At 36.4% G+C, this 17,575-nt stretch overlaps 1 protein-coding gene across 16 annotated transcripts in view; it reads right to left on the minus strand.

Moving 5' to 3' along the window:
- MAST4 (microtubule associated serine/threonine kinase family member 4) overlaps window positions 1-17,575 on the minus strand; it is an 880,607-nt gene that overhangs the window by 471,723 nt on the left and 391,309 nt on the right. The window contains exon 1 of one of the 16 annotated variants that reach the window (XM_074200322.1): window positions 11,813-14,359. The exons of the other annotated variants lie outside the window; for them this stretch is intronic. Coding sequence (XP_074056423.1) covers window positions 11,813-11,851 — 39 coding nt within the window. The 5' untranslated portion in view covers window positions 11,852-14,359. Of the gene's footprint in view, window positions 1-11,812; window positions 14,360-17,575 lie in introns of those variants that run through there. 16 annotated transcript variants of the gene reach the window in all.

Here is a 17,575-nt window from a genome sequence, read left to right on the forward strand (position 1 = left end):
CTTCTAGAGAAAGTAACATGTAAAAGTTAATATCCAACATCTCAAAGCCAATTCTGGCTGATATAGATCAAAATAATTTCAGCACAAGGAAGTTGTATGACAGGTTTTCACTGTTCAAGCCCTGAATAGGAAGCACATAAAGGCAGGTGCTAAAAGCTGATTTCTATAGTCACTACTTAGGCAGAAATGAAATTGTAAAAAAGGCACTGCCTAGCAATTGTCATACAGAGGAAGGGGACAAGAACCAGCTGAGGAACAGAGAATAAATGAAATAATGGGATTCTGTTCTAGTAATTGATAGAATATTTCTTAACAGGATTCAGACCCATAATCTCAACAATAATTAATAATGTCATATTATAAACCTTCTATTCTTTTTTCTCTCTTCCCTCTCTGAGTCTCTGCTACTTCCAAATTCTAATTCAAAGAGTCATAGACTATTAGAGACAGAAGGGGAACACCTTTAGTAGCTTCCCATTAAGTAATGAGAGTCTTCTACCCATTTCTAATTCTACACCATCTGATTCCAACAGATGAATCTTCCTGACTCCAGATCAGGTACTCTATTCACTGTACCACCTTGCAGCCCATAGTTTATGTTCATTAAAATATTTGCTGGGTCAAGAAAGTTACAAACTATTGAATCCTTTGAGTCAACACACTGTCTTCCTAGGGTGAAAGTACAGTAAAAACAATATGGCATACATGGCCAAATGGAGGCTTGAAGCCATTTTAAACATGAGGGAAAGTGAATCAACTATTTGTAGTTGGAATAACTGTCGCTGACACTCCACTTTTGCACGTGTATCATTCCTCCCTACTAAATATACAGAACTAGAAAAAAAATGATATTAGAAACAAGCAAAAAAATGCCCCATCCCATAGCAGAAATTTCTAAAATGCTGAAAATGTGATTTATTTTTATTTATATTTGAAGATTTCCTAATTGCTATTGAATGTGGAATATGAAAAAAGCCCCTCTGTAGCTTAGTAAGTTGACTGCATTAGTTGCTAGATTAAAATTGACAGTATCACCTGATGGCCATCCGAAGAAGCAGGCTATCTGAATTTATACAACCTGAACCTTCAAAGAACAACTACACATTCAGGTCAGGCATGGGCCAAAACCCTAAAAATCTTTTTATTTCACCTGAGCTCTGCTTTAAACTTTGCTACCAAATACTGCATCTTCTTTTACACTTCTACCTCAATGCAGACCAAATGACAATACATTGTACCTACCAGAAATGGGAAGACCAAAAAGATTCCTAATTAGCTCACTGCTGCCCTTAGAATAGAGTTCTAGTATGATTCTAATTACTGACTTAAAAAGAAAATTCTCCAAGTGACATTCAATTCAGTGGAATTACAGAAGCTCCTTTAGAAAGGGGACTGTTTCCTTTATATCCCCAGCACACAATTGTAATAATATAATAACATTCATAAAATATTATATTGAGTATAATAATAAATTTTTGGTTAACTACTCAAACCATTTTTGGAGGGGAGATATCAAGAACTTCTTATTTTAGCAGTGTGGAGTAGTCTCTCTATCTCAATAGAGCTCAGAAACTCATCTGTAAGTTGTCCTAGAAAGCTTTGAGGAGACCAAGAGGTTAATTTGCCCATGATCATACATACAGTTATAAGTCAGAAGGACAGTTTTGGTTCAGTGTTCTCTGATTCCTTTATGTATTATCCAGACTAACACACACCAGTTGTGTGAACCTGGATAAATCACTTCACCTCTATTTGCCTCAGTTTCCTCATCTGTAAAATGAGAATAATGATACCTCCCACTCAGAATTATTGTAAGGATTAAATGAGCTTAAAATGAGATTAGAAAGGAGCTTAATTCAATACCAGCATAAGGTAGGTGATATATAAATATTAGCTTTTATCATTATTATCATTGTCATCACTTAGCAGCAGCAACAGCAGTCTAAGAACCCTCTAGTTAAAACCTTACTTGATAGAAATAGAATGTAAGCTAGTTTTGGATTCAACAGGAAAAGTTAAATGTTCAAAACAATGGTGACTTGTTTCCCTTAACAGGATGATATAGGTCAAGGACCAAGACAATGTGGGGAACATGGAACAAGTGATAAGATAAATATATGATATATAATATTATAATGAAAATTTCTACTTAAACTGAAATTCATCCAGCTATCAGTCTCTTTACTTTAAGCAAGAGTCTACATCATCAAATTCTGGAACCAAAAATAAAATTCCTATACTGGTCCTACACAAAAGTAAGATTTTTATATGTTCCAAAGACTATCTAAGTATGCACATGTGGCAAAACAATATATTAAGACTGATCCTTGTACACAGGAAAATATCAAAAAAAAAAGAAAAAAAAAGGAAGAATTTAAAATACTGCAGTTATAAATAAGCCAGTTATTGAGACCTAAATCTTGAAGTATTTCAAAAGGTGCTCATTTTGTTTTATTTTTCTCCCCCTTCTTCTTCCCCTCCCCCCCTAAAATGCTTCAGGGAAGGGGAGGAGAGGAGGGATTAATTAGAAAGAGAATGTCAATGAACTGATGAAAATGTACAATACATGCCATGTCTCCCGAGACCTGTACCCCTAATTTCAATCAAAGGTAGTTCATGTAAATGGAGTGAAAAGAAAATCTTAGATGAATCCTTATGCAATCTCTCTCAGGTATTAAACTCACTCACTGTTTCAGCAGTATAGCACCATCCTCATCATCTTCATTTAAGGTTGAATTGCTTTTTCTATTATAGCCTCTGGTTTGAGGTGTTTCATTGAGCCTTTTCAAATTGCATTGGAATGAGACTTGTATGCAAGTTGTCAACTTTGGATGCATTTTGAAAAGAAATCCACATCTTCAAAATTGACTACATTATTTTCAAGGTCTGACACTAAAACACAGTAGTTTGGTCTCTTCTTTATGTGTAATTTTAACCAAATTCTAGCCACTTCCTTACACAACATTAATGTTAAAACATACATCATAGTGATTGTTGAAAACATTTTTCAGAGGGAACCTATTAGCTTGGGGAATTCATGAATACCATAGTGTCCACTCTCTTTTCATATATCAATTCCAGTCTTGATTGCAGAAATCAAATGTACATCACATTTACAATCTAAACACTCTTAGAAATCAGTTATCAAAAAGGGTTATCTGTGATTTTCCTAAATCATGGGATTTTATTATCCTTTAGCATCCAGAGGTTTCTCTTTAAAGGGCAACATAGCCACATAGTCCTTAGCAAGAAGTGCTTCTATTATTAGGGAATGACTGGATAGCAACAATTCAAAGCATGTGAGCAAAGATGGCCTCCGTAACACCCTATTCTGGTTCTTTTCTGTAGCACCTGATAGCAACTCCACCAGCTGGTCCTTTGCAGACATTGTTCTCTATCTGGTCATGGGAGCCCTTCACACTCTTCAATTTGTGAATTGAAGTAGTTAAATCATGGTCCCCACATATACCCTGATTCCACTCAAAAGAAAAGGGTCAGAATGTTAGCTCTCTTCATCTTTTCACCTCCCCAACCACCTATACAATGCCCCCCACCCTTTCCTATTCTTGCTATAGGAACAATATAGAGGAATGGTAATCAGCAAAATTTCTTTTGGTCTCTGGAATCACAGGGATTGTCATGATAAGGCATAGAATGGGAGATTGTCATGACCTTCTCATTTATTATTGGTTTAATTGTCTCAGTTTCTTCCTCTATAAAATGAGCTGGAGAAGGAAATGACAAATCACTCAATTATCTTAGCCAGGAAAACCTCACATGGGGTCACAAATAGTTAGACATGACTGAACAAAAACAATATGTATTGTATATATAAATATATATACATATATATATATATACACACACATATATATCTATATATCAGAATGATCTCATTTTATTCTCACAACAACTCCAGGAGGCAGGTGCTATTATTTTACAGTTGAGGAAACTGAGGTAAATAAAGATTAAGTGACTTGCCAAAGGTCACACAACTAGCTAGGATCTAGGGCTGAATTTGAACTCAAATCTTTGTGATTCTAATTCCACAGCTGTCCACCATATTACCAAACTTCCATGAATGGCTGAGGTGGGATCACTTTTGTATTTGGAAGTCCAGCACCTATGACAGTACCTGATACATATGTACACACACACACACACACACACACACACCATAATAAATGTTGTTTTTTGTGAAATGATCTGACTTTTGTTATAGAGCTGTGTGTCTGCATCTAATCTGATAGCTTAGGTCCAGAGACATTCTGCTCACATGCTCACAGCAGAAGAACAGTGGAGGTAGATCAGGCTGAAAACAGTCCCATCCATATGAGCAGCATGCAAAGCAGTTCTCCAGAAGGCATTGGGATTAGGGGCACAGGAACATATCACAGAAGTATTCTGAGTGGAGAAAGGCTTGTGAGATCTTTCTTTAAGAAGGCCAGAGTGGGGCAGATAAGTGGCACATTAGACAGAGCACCAACCCTCAAGTCACATGGACCTGAGTTCAAATTTGACATCAAACAATTACTAATTGCCTAGCTCTTTGACCTTGGGTAAGTCACTTAAGACAATTGCCTTAAATAAATTTTTTTAAAAAGGCCAGACTGTTTTTGAATAATTAAGAAATTTTTTTTTCTTGAATAGATGAAAACATCATTGTATTCACAATTTGCTTGTTGATTAGGTTGGATGGTAAATTTCTTTATATTTGAGTGCCAAAGACAAAAGAGAAAATGTTTGAACTTGCCTGTGGACTTTCAAAAGTTTTTTCAAATATTTTACAAGTCAATCTAATTCTCATTTATTGGGGAGACACTTTGTCCAGCTTGTAAAATTATCTAATCCCTTTATTTATCTTTTTTCCTTCTCTTTAAAGATTTTATTTTGAGTTTTACAATTTTTCCCATAATCTTGCTTCCCTCCCCCACCCCCACAGAAGGCAATTTGCCAGTCTTTACATTGTTTCCATGGTATACATTGATCCAAATTGAATGTGATGATGAGAGAGAAATCATATCCTTAAGGAACAAAAATAACATATAAGAGATAGCAAAATTACATAATAATATAACAGGTTTGTTTTTCTAAATAAAAGTTAATAGTCCTTGGTCTTTGTTCAAACTCCACAGTTTTTCTCTGGATACAGATGGTATTTTCCATTGCAGACATCCCCAAATTGTCCTGGATTGATGCACTGATGGAATGAGCAAGTCCATCAAAGTGATCATCACCCCCATGTTGCTGTTAGGGTGTACAATGTTCTTCTGGTTCTGCTCATCTCACTCAGCATCAGTTCATGCAAATCCCTCCAGGCTTCCCTGAATTCCCATCCCTCCTGGTTACTAATAGAACAATAGTGCTCCATGGCATACATATGTCAGTTTGTTAAGCCATTTCCCAATTGAAGGACATTTACTTGATTTACAATTCTTTGCCATCACAAACAGGTATGTTATGAATATTTTTGTACAAGTGATGTTTATACCCTTTTTCATCATCTCTTCAGGGTATAGACCCAGTAGTGGTATTGCTGGATCAAAAAGTATGTACATTTTTTGTTGCTGGAGTCCCTTTATTTCTCAACTAATTTTTGGATGTTTATTTTTAAATTTATATTTTTTTTCTTTTTTGCAAGGCAATAGTGTTAAATGACTTATCTGAGTTCACACAGCTAGGTAAGTATTATGTGTCTGAACACATTTGAACTCAGGTCCTCCTTACTCCAGTTCAGTGCTCTATCCACTGCGCCACCTAGTTGCCCCTTTATATGTATTTCTAACCTATTAAACCTCCCCTCACAGAAAGAAAAGGAAAAAAGTTTGAAAAAAAGAAAAAAGAAAATTCTCCTCACAAATATACATAGATTAGGAAGGCAAATTCCCATGCTGACCTTGTCATAAAACATGGAATGTCTTTCTAAATTTTAAGTTCATTGTCTCTCTGGCAGGAGGTGAATGGATTTTGCTTGATAAAAAAAAAAAACCTTCTAAAGTCTCAAGTCTAAAGTTCTCAAGTCTCTCTCAGTGCTAGTTTTCTTTATAATAATTTTATAAATCATCATTCTGGTTCTGCTTACTTGATTCTGTACCATTTCACAAAGGTCTTCCCTATTGTCTAGGAAACAATTCATTTCATCGATTCTTAAAGCACAACAATATTGCATTAGGTACAGAGACCACAATTTATTTTGTCATCATTTACCAAACACATAACAAAGTCTGGTAACTTTCTTATCATAGGTTCATATTGCTTTCCAGAATACCTGGACTCATTCATAATTCCTTAACTATTTGGGGATTGTAAGAGAATGTGGAGGATGTCTTTTTTTATTTCAGTTCTAAAATTATATTAAGAAGGGATGTGAACAAAACATTAGTATTATTTTATTTTAGGTTTTTGCAAGGCAATGGAGTTAAGTGGCTTGCCCAAGGCCACACAGCTAGGTAATTATTAAGTGTCTGTGGCTGGATTTGAACTCAGGTACTCCTGACTCCAGGACCAGTGATCTACCCACTGCACCACCTAGCCACCTCGAACATTAGGATTATTAAATATACTTCCTGTCTTCAACAAAATTCTACTGAAGAATAAGAGAAAAAACAAGGCATACATCAATGAATCAATAAGAAACGTAAAGTCATTATTAGATGATTAAGTGTAAAAAGAGGTGATGTGGAAATGTAAAAAGATGCGATGTGGATGATTAAATGTCAGAGAAGTTTAAAGAAAGAATAGACCACTGTCATCTTAAGTGGCTATTAAAGGTTTCATTGAAGAGAACTGATCTAAGTTGTTATTTGGAAGATGAGCAATCCTGGATCCATAGAGAGAAGGGAGAGGATATTGCAATTAAAAGATGCTAGATGAGTAGAGAAAGTCTTTATGTATGGAACAGGGAAAACATCATTGTTCACTTCATAAGCATGGCAGAGGATAGGAGGCAGAGGAAGAAAGGGTAGCCGACACCCAAATAGTCAATAATAATAATACCCCTAACAATGTTGGTTAGAGGGAGAATACAAGGAAAACCATCTTATGAGAAGGAGTATGTGGTAATTTCAATTGCCCTTGATATCCCTTAGAATCCATTAGTTTCGATAACTGAGATTTGATCATATTGTTGTCTTTATATTTAGAAGTAAAAAGAGAACTCCTAAGTGGTTAAGTGATTTGCCAAGCATAGCTTGGACCTTTAGGGAGAGAATATGACCCCAATATCTAAGAGAGAGTCTATTTACCATGCCCATTTCTCCTGCTCAAAATAACCCCTTTAGCAATTAGCTTAGAATAATGTTGTAAAAGACATTAGTCTGGTCACAAGTGTTTCTAATGTGGATTTCATAGTCCTCTGAACTAGACTACAGCTCCATAACTATATCAGCTCTCAAATGAAGACTGGGAGAGACCACCACTCCCACTGAATGAATGCACCATGGAATCTAAAGCCAAAAATAAAGAGAACAATAAGAATGTTATGGTTCTAACAGAAAAACACTGGGCCATTCCAACTTGACTAATCTTCATTCGGGTCCTGCTAAAGTGGTATTTGGTTGCAGAAACATCCAAATAAACCCACCTGTTTCTAGGCTTCCTAACACTGAATTCCAGAGCAAGATCAGAGACAAATTAAGGCTCCAGCAGAATCAGGAATGACAGAAATTTAGAAGAAGGGTGGGGAAGGAGAATTGCAAGGAAGGCTAGGAACATAAGCTCAAAAAAATCTAAGAGTTTAAGCAAGATTTGAGGTTGTTTGGTCTAGGAAAATATTTTCACATTTTAGCTCCAAATGAAACTTTGAACACAGAAATGTCAGCATTTAAGTGAAGCACATTGCCAATTTTTTTAAAATGGAAAAGGGAAGCCTGTGGGGCCAGAAGTAAGAGGGAAAGATGCTGACTTCTTTGGTGGCTACATCTGGCTCCATAATTCTACCTGTTGTTCATATCTTCTCAGTCAACTAGTCACCCTTAATAGGCAATTAAGGTATAAAGGAATAATATATGTATACTTCCATTAAAATGACCAAGAAAGATCAAGCAATTCAAGTCTCTAAAACAATTAATTCCCCAATGGATGAAAAAAATGTGTGTGTGTGTGTGTGTGTGTGTGTGTGTGTGTGTGTGTGTGTGTTTCTTGTATGACGGATATGAGGCTGGAAGGAGCCAGTTATCCTTTGATAAATTAGACCTGTCTAGAAATTCAAATTGCCACAAGTCCAGAGTCTGCTCAAGCCCATCCATTCTTCAGGATTTTCTCAGTTTTGAGATGAAACCTGAGAAGTTTCCTGGATTCTAACAGTAGGAACACTGGGCCTCTTTCTCATGCGTTTCATTTCAAAGGCTGTGATTGAAGTGCCATCAGGAGGACGGAAAATATTAATACATTCCATTCAAAAGAAGAAAAACTACAGGCATTTACAATGAACAACTCAGTCCTTTCTGTTCTCATTTTTTGAGGAATTTGTGCTTCTGGGATACCATAGGTTCAGAAAAAAAATAATTTTCAAAGTTCACCTTTCTTAATATATATATACATATACATATACATATACATATACATATACATATACATATACATATACATATACATATACATATGCATATACATATGCATATGCATACACACAAACATCATGGTTGAGAGCTCCCCAAGTTTAAAGTCTGTTAATTTTATTTTTTTTGCAGGACAATGAAGTTAAGTGGCTTGCCCAAGGTCACACAAGTAGGTGTCTGAGGCCGGATTTGAACTCAGGTACTCCTGACTCCAGGGCCAGTGCTCTATCCACTGTGCCTCCTAGCCCCTGTTAATTTTATTTTTAAAAGGGAAGATGGTATAGTATATAGCAAAGTCCTACATTCAAATTCCACTTCAATATTAGTGTGTGACTCTGGTCAAGTTACTTAACCTATTTATGACTCAGTTTCCTTGCTTGAAAAACATTATTGAACTATCTATAATCCACTCCTTGTGTGTGATGTGATAGTGTAATTTATTTGTCTGTCCTAACATTGAAGGTGCCATCAAACAGCACATTTTCACACTTTCCTTACTTATTTGTCCTGTCTAAAGAAAAAAACTGAAACTAGTTGAGTGGTACAACTACAGATACTTTTATTTAAAAAATAAAAACCTCCTCAATGCTTATAGCTATGGTAGCTGCCAAGAGAGGTAGCAAGCCAGAGGACCTGAATGCTACTTTTATTTTTCCAAAATATTTTGGCAGCTATAATTTTATACTCACAACAGACTTCTGAACTAAGTTAGATAGGTAATATCATCCCTCTTTGACAAGGGAGGAAACTGGACCAGAAAACTTAAGTGAGCTAAGTATGTCAGTCATATTGAGCTACTGTCCCATGTTCCAATAGGGCAGCATCTCATATTATATGATGAATGTGCTACCTGAAAAAACTTATTTAAAAATACCAACTGGATCAAGTTTATTAGAAGATTTATAAGGATCCTCCTGGGCATCTTCCTTGTATTGCAAATGATCTCTCAATTTCTCAAAATCTCTCTCTCTCTCTCTCTCTCTCTCTCTCTCTCTCACTCACACACACACACACACACACACACACACGCTCCCAATTTACATACTTTAAAACTTCAGATTTTCTTAAAGTGCTCTATATAATGTCATTTTCCCAAAAAATATTATCCATCATAGGACGGAAAAACAAAACAGGCATTTTCAAAACAAAAATGAAGTTGTAGCTCATAAGGTTTGGGACTTTGGGACAGATATGTGTAATCATTTCTATATATAAACATAAGCTCTCACCACTATATAGACTTTTGTCTCCTCATGTTAGAAAGCAGACATTCTTTATGCATTACCAGTAGGCTGTAGCAGGTTTTATAGAAATGTTTGTAAAATCTATTTTTGTGCCATTGTGATTTTGCTACTTTAAATGCTATTAGAGGAAATTTCACTATATTGTATTAAGTTGTGTTTTTTTCCCCTTTGTGTATATTTTCTTTTCAGGGGAGGGGGGTAAGAGAAAGATGTAGGAACATTGAGAGACATTTCTTAGGAGAAGTAATGGATAATATTGTGTCTAAGAATAATTTAAGAACTAAAGTGGGAGATGTTATTCTGTCCTTAATTATTTTAAATGATTATAGCCTTTAATATTTTATAGTGTTAGCAAAAATAAAAAAAACATGTAGCCATTTCAACTACCAAAGAATACAAAATGTTTTGACTTTGTGCCTTCTACATTTTGAATGTATAATCTATAATATGAAATATGTATCCATGTGAGCTGCACGATATTCATTTATAGAATACAAAGATTAAGCAAATAGATAAGGGAGTTTTTTTCTAAATTCTATTTATATATGTTCTATAGTTCTCAAAAGCATAAATAAAAATAGCATCCACAGCAGATTGCTTTACTGGAGGAAGATATAGTTATTTGTCTTCAGTTTACTGGGATGGAGTTTATCATCTTTAAAACAAAGAACTGCTCCATATTTAACTAGTGACCCTATGCAAGACATGGACAAACAGCTGTGCATTGCAAGAACTTTATAGATGTGATGGAAACAAAGAAAAGGAAATTCATAGCAGAGGGTGACTAACAATGCTGTATGTTCAAAAACAATGGCCAACACTGAAAATCATTAAGGAGGCACCTTGTTTTGCCTATGTTTGGAACAATACCTATGACATTTAACCTTAAATTCTGAATTTACTACATTTTATTCATGCATGTAATCTCTTATTGTAATCAGATATATGTTACAATACTTTAATATGAGGCATTTGAGTTTTCCAGACTAAAAATTGATACTTAGAATTAAGGGGAAGACAGATAGGAGGGAAAACAGTGTGACAGTTAATCAAAGGTCAACATTAAAAGACTTTTTTTTTAAAGTAATGAATCTAGAAGAATTTGAACATGTGAAGCAAACTTTATGTTCCTAAGTTTGTATTTCTGAAAATATGAACTAAAAAAGCTAGCCTAATTAATGATTAGTCAGAGTAAAATTACTTCATTAACAAAATGTCAATGAAAGAGAGAGAGAGAGAGAGAGAGAGAGAGAGAGAGAGAGAGAGAGAGAGAGAGGCAGGCCTAAATATCCAAACTTCAAACACATTTATGTTTGGCTTTAAAAAAACTTATAAAGTGCCAAGCAGATGTTTTATTTTTTTTCCAAGTTTCCTGTTTGCCAAGTTTCAATTTGGAATGCATTTTTATGTTAATATCACAGTAATTTAATTAGAAAACACTCAGGCACCAAAAGCAAACTGGCCCAGTGCATCTCTTTTCTTATTTCAGCATTTACAAACTACAAAGGAACTTCAATTGAGCTGTGGGCAGAAACTTCCCTATCACTGACAAGGAGAAACTCCGACTGCCAACAGCTGCACACATCTGCAGTGAGAGCAGGGAGAGGAGCTGAGAGGCGTGAGGTTAGTCCCGACAGGTTACCAGTCACAGCGTCTTCTGAAGTCAATAGTTGCAAACCTAGACAGACTTTGCATGAACTTGTCAGTATTGCCAGATCTGCTGATCAGCTGGCAGCTCGGCTCTCCCAATTTAACTATTCTTGGGCAAAGAACCAAAGTGTAAAACTCCACATTGCATCTATGGTCTCTGACAATGAAACCCTCTTTCAATGAGCCCGGGAATGTGATCCACCTGTAATTGGAGATTCAATCTATCACACTGCCAAGTAGGCACCATAAATTGTTCACATATGTGTCTAAGGTAAAGGAATGAAGAAGCAGCAACTTTGAAAACCTCCAGGGTCGAGCATTGCAATAAGGCTACATTTGCAGAATGAAACAGTGTCCTACCTGGAGCCCTCTTCTCCTCAGGATGCTGGACTCATCCATCTCCCTCCTTGCCTCCTCCTAGTCCTTCCACAAGAGTCTAGCCATGCTGTATGTACTACACACACCTCTACTTCAACACGCTAATTCAGATCCTAGCAGCTGCTAAACACTTACATCACGGTTTATCTGATTGGAGCAGGGCAGTCAGCTGATTCCAGTTTAGTTATTCATTCCAGCAACTTCGGAGATCATGAATGCTAGCTTGCAGCAGTGTTACAAAGCAGCAAGTGGGCTCTGGCCACCTAATGCGCTTCTCCAGGCAGGGGTAGCTGTTAGACCAGGAAATCCTAGGGATGCTCCTTCCCAGCCCTCGGCGGGCGGCTTCTCCTCCTCCAGAACAATAACTGCAGCACCACCCGGTGCCAGAGGGATGGGGCTCACGGCACGGCCCTTTTGGAAGCCACTCTGAGGGCAAAGTGCCTCAGCAAATCAAAGGAGGTCGCCCGTCGGGACGCTGAAACCCCGGGGCCCAGAGGGTCTGCCAGGCAGTCCGGCCAAGCCTGGCTCCCTCTCATCCTTCTGATGGCATCAAAGAAAAGAAAACGTAGCACCCTCCTCAAGCTGCCTTCCCAGTCGATGCTGGCGATTTACCCAACAGCTTGAAAGCCGATCCATTTACATAAATACCTAGACAAGTGGATGCCCAACCGGAGCATTGAGAAATTGGGGGGGGTTAATTTCCCTCAAAATTGTGAGTTATCTTAACAGCTGACCAAAACATATAGGGGAGGGGAGGGGGAATATTAAATGCCATCATTAGCTGGACTATTAACCTATTTAAAGTCCTATAAGCAGTATAAAAAAATTCCCATCATGTGCAATTTCACAGTCTGTTTCAGCTTGTTTACTTTGCTCACCCTCATCTTATTTCAATTCAATGCAACCTGGAGATGAATATTAAGTTTTCATTATTGGCATAGCACTGAAGTAACACCATAGCAATATTACTTTTTTCCCTAATATTACTTCTTTAAAATAAATTAGTTTCCCTTGATTTAGGTGTTTGTTTAAATCAAGAATTATCCTTTTAGTCATAGGAGACAAGAATATTAGTATCACTCTATCTACTACCTGAAATACTTGGAATTCACTTCACTTGGACTTCACAAACACTTGGCCTAAGGGACCAATCTGATCTACCTATTAATAAGTATTTATTAAGCACCCACTATGTGCCAATGGGACAGGTGGCACAGTGAATAGAACGCCAGTTCTGGAGTCAGGAAGACATCTCCTGAGTTCAAATCCAGCATCAGACATGTACTAGCTGTATTACCCTGGGCAAGTCATTTAACTCTGTTTGCCTCAGATCCTCATCTGTCAAAAGAGTTGGAGAAGGAAATGGCAAACTACTCCAGTGTCTTTGCCAAGAAACCCCTAAATGGAGTAGTGAAGAGTAGGGCATGACTGAAAAAGGACTCCACAACACTTTGCTAGGAGATCAAAGAACAAAGAATGAAATAATCTCTAAACTTAGAGTGCTTAGATAAATGATAATAACAGTGATGATGATGATGATAGGGATGAGAGGAAAGAGTCAGCAAATGTGAAAAATGAATCATTTCAACAAATCAAATCCTAAATTAAAAAAAGGAATCACATAAAAATATTCCACAAAGGGGGAAAAAAGTATTTCAAAATATTCTTATCTAAGCATTTGCTGTTAAACTGGCCATTGATCTTTTCTCAGCTGTCATCAGACTATTAGGCTTGATATGAATTGATTAGATTACACCATTAAAAATAACTTAGGGATTTAAGAATCTAACCCCAGAGTAAAATTGATTGCATGTTATGTTCAAAACTGGCCTTTGCATATATCTCCAGATATACAAAGAACTATCTTGTCAAGAAATACCAGCAGTAGCAGAGGCATCAGTTCAGAAGCACAAGAGTGTGTTTGCCATTTAGGCCTTTTCATTTGATATCACTTAAGGATGAAAACCCCAGAGAATTTTTATTCCACACTCATACACCGGAGTGGTACTATCTCTAAAACCAAAATAATACAAAATCCATCCAAATGAATAAATTCTTCTTCAAGTGTTTAAAAAAAAACAGTAGTTCATTTTAATTAAATAGCCAAGAAAAGATAGAAATCTTGTGAGTTATCTGTCAAAAGGAACAAAACAAAGACTGTTGAGAATGGACGCCCTCCTCACCCACTACTACTACCCACGATGTTGTTGTTCGTTCATTTTTGGTCATATCTGACTCTCTGTGACCCCCCTTCAGGGTTTTCCTGGCAAAATTAAAACACTGGAGTGATTTAACATTTCCTTCTCCTGCTTATTTTCCAGATGAGGAAACTAAAGCAAACTGAGTTGAGTGACTTAGTCAGGGTCACCCATATAATAAGTGTCCCCGAGGTCACATTTGAATTCAGGATTTCCTAACTTCAGTCCTGGGAATATATCTGCCATGCCATGTAGCTGCCCATGATCACTCAAAAATAGATTTATTCTTCTATGAAAGCAAAACAAATTACAATTTTTACCTCTCTTCTGCCAGATGTACCCTTCCCACCCAGATCTCCCACCCCCCAGCACTGTATTTCATTCTTCTGATATTAGATTGTGGTTTCTGAAACAATGCCAGGCAGCAGGTGATGATAACCTTACCAGCTGTTAGGCCTTCTTCATCTACAGAGAATCCAGATTCTGAGTTTAAGAAAGATCTAAAGTGTCCCTGGGTGCAAGACTCAAAACCCATACACACACACACACACACACACACACACAAAATGCATGAATTCACCTCAGCTGGCATGCCAGAAACTGATGCTTCTTTTTGTCATTAAGCAGAAAGAGGGTAATAAAGAATAGACAACAATTTCACAAGAATCCTAAAAGAAAGGAAGTTTCCCCACTAATAAAGAGATTTCATGGAAATGTCAAATTGTTGGCTCCAGAACTAGAGTCCAAGAGCATCTTCTCTGTCATGCTTGAATTAGTCTAACTGGAAGAAAAAACTGAAGGACATATCGTCTCTTTGGCAAGTGGAATGAATTTCTGATAACAACTGCACCCGTGTCACCTATATAACACTTTTCAGGGGCAGCTGGGGCTTTGATGGGTATAAAGAAGCTGAGTGGAAACTTGGCTGAGGGGGAAAGGTACATTTCTTAACAAGGGATATGAATTAGATAAAAATCTAGGCTAGTATTCAACCATTAACTAACCCTAAGACGAGGATTATGACCATAGCACCATCAAATCTAGTATGAAAAAATATTGATTATCTGTCAAAAGGCATCACTTTGAGAAGGGATACACATACATTTTAAAGAAATAAAACCAGCCAGAGGCAAAAACATTTGGGACAAAAATAAAAGACTGCTGAAAGAATAACATCAAGCAATAACAGCTCAGCTAAGGGAATAGTAAAAGGAAAATTGCTACACTTACCCTATGTCTACACATTTTCTCATCAAGATAAACTATGTATTAAAAATGCAATAAAAACTTAGACTGATGACACCATTCATAGGTACTGACTAATTAGCTTTCTGTCCAGATTTCCATTATAAGGCTTGGTTTTGTATGATTTTTACACCTTTACAGGATATATTCACATTGTTGAGATTAAATTTACAAGATATCAACTTGCGCATATCTTAGCTTCCATACATTCAAATAATGGAATTTATAAGCCTTTGTCATTATTTAGAATGTAAAAAGCCAAAGACAGGTTTAAAGTAGAAAACAAATCTTGTGAAAAGATACCCTCCTGCACTGCCATTTCTGAGTATAATTTACTTCACAGAATGGACATTATTATGTGGGTCAAATTTTGGTATAATAAATATTATTACAAGTAGTTTCCTAAAATAAAAATATTTCTATGCTCTAGCTGACAAACAGCATGAGTTCTTTGTCTAACAACAACAAAAAACACTAGCAGAAGTAAATGAGTTTTTTCCTAACACAGATTCATGGGATTTTAAGACTAAAAAGGTCTGTTAAGAGATCATCTTAGTCTATGCCTATATTATAGTCACCTCTATAATAAAAAATCCTAATGTAGTTTGAGCAAAATAATAGAAACTTGGTCAGAAAACAAACAACTTCTATAAGTTACTCAGGAACAAATGAACTTGCTTCCCCTCTCATCACACTGGCTACCTACATTTCCATTTTTCTTCAGTCTAAGGGACTTATAGTTACTCTTAATCAAGTGGTTACTGACTCAAAACTAAGTCACATTAACATTACTTGACTGGAGGGTTTGGGGGTGTGGAAGAAGATAGAATAAAAGGAGACAAAATAATAGGGAAATACTGATAAGAGTATATAGCCTCTGCTCTTACTGAAATTAGAAATTTCGGTTCACCCACCATGCCCACACAATTTACCACCACAGCTCCTACTTCCTTGCATTAATTCACTTCTAAGAATCTCTTCTGTAGTAGACCTTCATCCAGTACTCATAGGAACTATACATTAGGGTGAAGAAGATGGAAGGGATCGTTTTTTTAAATTGTTTTTTGAATTTTACAATTTTTCCCCAATCTCACTTCCCTCCCCCTACCCCCCATAGAAGGCTGTCTGATAGTCTTTAATTGGAAAGTCTTAATACTGTTTTTTTTTGGGGGGGGGGGTTGCAAGGTAATGGGGTTAGTGACTTGCCCAAGATCACACAGCTAGGTAATTGGAAGGGATTCTTAAGACTCATCACATCTCTGAAAGTGAATAACACCCCAGAATTCATCCAATCCAGTTATTTACCCAAGACAATAATCTCTTTAAAAGTACCCTGACAGATGGTCATCCATCCTTAGGTCAATTATTTCCAACACTTCTAATGTTAGATATTTAACATATGCAATTTCATTTAAGACAACTGCTATGTCTTTTTTTTTTTATTTCCACACCTGGACTCCCTAAAAAGACACAAATACTTCAAACATTTAAGCCCAAATTCTGGGATTAAATATCTAAGACTCACCATCCCATGTAAGAGGCTGATGAGTTTTGATGGCTTGGGAATTGTCACCATAACAACATTCCAGGAAAAAGAAATAATTTTTATGCCCTTTCAAAGTTTTAAAATTCCTTAATCAAAGGTCCTTATGCCATCACAAGATGCATTGGTTCTCTTGATGATCATTTTGGACAATGGACGTATACATATATGCTTATTCACAAGGGAAAACAGAGCACCTAAAGGACTAAAACATTGATTGCTGATAAATGACACTCACTCCTTCATCCTAATAGTTTATCCATCTGTGAAATAAAAATACAACTGATCAATAAATTTACTGTTAAAAAGTATTACTAGAATACACCATAAAAGTGGTGGGTTGTACATTTCATATAAACCCATTTATCATCTCTAATTCCTAATATACATAAATAGTCATTTGCCTGTGAAATCTTGAGCAAGTGATTAACTGCTTTAGGTTTCAGTTTCCCAAATTGTAAAATGAGAAATTTTAGACTAGATTATCTCAAATATCTATTCCAAATCTGTACACTTCTTTCAACAAAGTATTTATTAATTGCCTATAATGTACAAAGCCATGTGTAAGATGCTGAGGAACAAAAGAAGCAAAGAGAAAACACAATTCTAGTTCTCAAGGGGACAAGTAATTAAGTATCATAATTTGTACACAGTTGAACTGGAAAACTATAAGGTTAAGAATGCAAAAAGGGGAAAGTAAAACCAGCAAAGAGTCAATGGGATTTGGGGATCAGGATGGGGGGTGAAGTCACCAACTAT

The sequence above is a fragment of the Macrotis lagotis genome, chromosome X (assembly GCF_037893015.1).
Source record: "Macrotis lagotis isolate mMagLag1 chromosome X, bilby.v1.9.chrom.fasta, whole genome shotgun sequence".
Taxonomy (NCBI): Eukaryota; Metazoa; Chordata; class Mammalia; order Peramelemorphia; family Peramelidae; genus Macrotis; species Macrotis lagotis.